This window comes from Hydra vulgaris, chromosome 02, assembly GCF_038396675.1.
Source record: "Hydra vulgaris chromosome 02, alternate assembly HydraT2T_AEP".
NCBI lineage: Eukaryota > Metazoa > Cnidaria > Hydrozoa > Anthoathecata > Hydridae > Hydra > Hydra vulgaris.
The window spans coordinates 4,132,640-4,136,205 of record NC_088921.1 but is presented as its reverse complement, the minus strand read 5'-3'; the positions used below and the strand labels follow the sequence as shown (position 1 = coordinate 4,136,205).

Below are 3,566 nucleotides of genomic sequence, written 5' to 3'. Positions count from 1 at the left end.
TAGTACTTCTCGTGAGATCGAGAACAAAACGAGACGAGAAATTTAACAATTTTTGAAAACAAATTTATTAAAATCCAAGTAAAAAAGAAAAAATGTAAACATGGTTTTGAAAAATAGACACAAATGACATTTTTCAAATGTAAACAACTTTTTCAAATATTAATTCAGAATTTTTTTGCCAAACTTTTCCAACAAGACATTGTTTTCTCTGATTAAGATGATTTGTTCTACTTTTTATGGGTGTAAGTTGTGTCTGGATGGTCGGACGACATTTCCACCTGAGCTAAAAACTCTCTTTGATTTAGTTGAACTTGCTAGAATAGCTAAAATTTTTCTAGCTAATGAAGAGAGTTCTGGCAATGTATTTGAATGCAATTTCCACCAATCAAGAATCGGAAAGTCTTTTTTGGCATCAGGGAGATATTCATACTGGCACATTTTGCTCAAAATAGGATTCAGTTCAGATGTTGGCTCTTGTGTTTCAAGTCTGACGTTTAACTTGCGCTTCAGTTTTGAATTAGGGGACAAATCTGCTGAAAGGACTCTGGCAACAGGTTGGCACTCAACATTGTCCTTAACCTGTGAGGCTAACCATTCTTTTGTTGTTTGAAATTTTTTGAAGAGCTTCAAGTGAAGTCCCTTTAAAGCAGGATTTAAGTAGTTTGCTGCAGCACTCAATAAGTTTCCAGTGTGACAAAGAGGAAATCTTTTCTCAATGCAGCTTTTCAAGTTTTTTGCATACAAGACACCGTAGCCATTTTTTCCATCCGTCTCAATAAATTGATCAATTTTGTCATGGATTAAATAAAGAGAATCGGCGACAGTGGTAATTGTTGGAATAGACTCAGCCGACCACGTTTCTGTAGCTTCTTTAAGTGGTGCCAAAATTTCTACTGCTCCCTCGATTGATTTCCACTGTAATTAATACATAATAAATGTAATTAAAAATTTAATTTGTATTTGTCAAAAACAAATTAAATTTTTAATTAGATTTATTAAAATCATGGAGTCAAAACATTAATTAATTAAAAAATTAAATTATTAAGCATTTTGTAAATTGTAATAATTTTTAATTTGGAAAATAATATAATATTTAGTCTCGTTCTACTTCTCGCGAGAATTTTCAATTTCTCGTTTCCCACGAGAAGTCCCATTTCTTCCCATTTTCTCTTTGGTCATATGTGAATAATGATATTAGTAATCCTTAAAATTGGCTAAAAATTGGCATATAAAAAAGACCATTGTTAGCGTTGATGCTATATGATGCGCTGATGGTAACGCTGATTCTATTCTGAACATCACTGAGATTATTTTAATTAAAATTACTAAAGAAGTTGCGTTCTTATTTCTAATAAAGAGATGCTATCACTAAGTTTTAATGGCTACAAAAAAAATCATTTCAAATCATGCAAATAGGGTGGTCCCATAGGGGGATCGTTGCATTGCGTTGCACAATGGGCCAGTGACTGGACAAAAGTATAAAAACCAAAATCAGAATTTTGATGTCTAAATGATTTCAAACCATTGTAAAGATATTATAAAACAATTTAAAACCGTTTATATACACTTAAAGTTTTAATGAATATACTAATGCTGTGGTTGAAGTAGACGCAAATGTAGAAAAAAAAATTATAAAGTGAATAGGTTGTTTAAAAAATCGATGGAAATAAATAACATTTACATAAAATTTTGCGCTTTTAAAAATATTAAATTATAACTCTATGTATTATCTAGATTTTAAAAGTTGTTAGACTAAAATTGGAAGTAAGTAACATATTTAGAGCAATTTTAAATATGCTTAATTTGTTATATTTTAAAGTTTTAACATGTTACATTTTAAACTTTTGCTTTTAAATGACAATATATTTTTTTTAGGTTTGAACTCATTTACCAAACAAAAAATCTGTAATTGCGCTCAAAAGTTTTTATTTTCACAAAATTTTAAAAAACGAGGAAAATATATAATACGGTCTTACTGATACTAAACATATTACTGAACAGTACTATATTTAAATTAAACATATTACTGTTCAGTAAAATATTTAATTTAAACATATTACTGTTAATAATTATTTAATTAATAAGAACAAAATTTAAATTAAATTTTGTTCTTATTAATTTAGCGCTTGTCAAACCAAATAGATTTAATAACCTATTTTGTTGGTTTGATTGTGGCTACTCATTTTAGATATTGAAATGCTGTTTTTATTAAGGCTTAATGAGCGTCACAAGAAGCAATATTCACTAATTTATTTTTACTCAACACTCTGTCAATACATGAAAAAGAAGACAGTATACTTGCATACGACTTTATTAAAGAACAAGATTTAGAGTTTCAAAGCGAAAAGTTTGAGAGTCAATTTCGTTTATTTATTTTGATTATGGTAAAAGATGGATTCAAAGTAAACTAACCAGTGTAAAGTTTATTAGAAAGAATTCAGCTTGCTTGAAAATGATTTTAATACCACATTAATGAAGGATAGTAAAAATAAACTACACGACAGACCTACATTATCATTTCAAGAATCATCATTAAAAACAAAGGAAAGAAAAGTTACAACTTTGTCAGCTTCAAATTCTTGTGAGTTATTGTTTGTTAAGCTTGTACTTCTAGTAGCATACATGTTCAAAGACTTTTGGTGATTGTGAATGCATGGTAACAATATGACTATACAAATTTTAAAAATTCTGTAGACGCTTGTAAAATCTGCTAATTAGAAAAACTAATTAATTAAGCTAGAATAAATGTAATAGCACGTGTAATAACACTAGTTAATCATATAATTTTTTTCTACAGGAAAACAAGTTTATCTAGCAACGTGTAATAGCACGTGTAATAATACTAATCAAATTAAACTTAAATAAGTTTTCCTTTTCACGAGCGAGGATCTTATAAAAAAACACGTGCTAAATAGTGTACATATCACAAATAAAACATGTGCAACTAATAAAAGTTAGTTGCTGCTAAACAAAATTAGGTATCCATAGCAACTAAATAAAAAATATATTCACTTTTTTATACAGCGCGACCTCATATTGGTAGGTTATGTAAAATTTGGTAAACTACCTATTTAAAATTTGGTAAACATAGCACTCGTAAAAATATCTGCAAATACCAAAACTTTTTGCTATCCAAAATTTAGTATCCATAGCAACGAATTTAAAAAATAACATCTTCATAAGAAGCCCAGACATTATTACTCATCTTAATTTTAGTCAATACAGCCCTTATAAAGTTTGTTCATTAAAAGTGAATTCTGGCCCACTGTGCGTTGGTAGCCCCCCACACCTGGGAAATAGAAAGTTTTTAAAAATATGAATCCGAGTGGATAGGAAAAAGAAGCTCACAAATAATTAACGGAGGAGGGATTGTATTTATTTGGTATCTGGGAAGAATTGGATTATGGAGTTTGGGGGGCGGTCATTTTTTTCTAAAAAAAATTGCCAAAGGAAAAATAAATCCTAGATCCGCCCCTGAGGGTGATAAGACGCATTGTTTTCTACTTGCTCTTGTCAGAATATAAAGATTTAATTTTTAAGTTTTACAAAAAACATTGTAAAATGAT

The 3,566-nt window shown here is 29.1% G+C and overlaps 1 protein-coding gene across 1 annotated transcript; it reads right to left on the bottom strand.

Annotated features, from left to right (window-relative positions):
- Positions 1-234: 234 nt before the first annotated feature.
- Positions 235-2,624, bottom strand: LOC136075737 (E3 SUMO-protein ligase ZBED1-like). The gene is made up of 2 exons (XM_065789172.1): positions 2,559-2,624; positions 235-915 (listed from the first exon to the last, which is right to left on the bottom strand). Exons 1-2 carry the CDS (start codon positions 2,622-2,624, stop codon positions 235-237), a joined length of 747 nt encoding a protein of 248 aa, XP_065645244.1.
- Positions 2,625-3,566: the final 942 nt, after the last annotated feature.

Excerpts from the sequence above, each read along its gene's own strand:
- LOC136075737 (XM_065789172.1), bottom strand. The coding sequence starts at position 2,624 with ATGTATGCTACTAGAAGTACAAGCTTAACAAACAATAACTCACAAGAA. Across the intron at positions 916-2,558 it reads AATTTGAAGCTGACAAAGTT|TGGAAATCAATCGAGGGAGC; the intron begins GTAACTTTTCTT and ends TATTAATTACAG.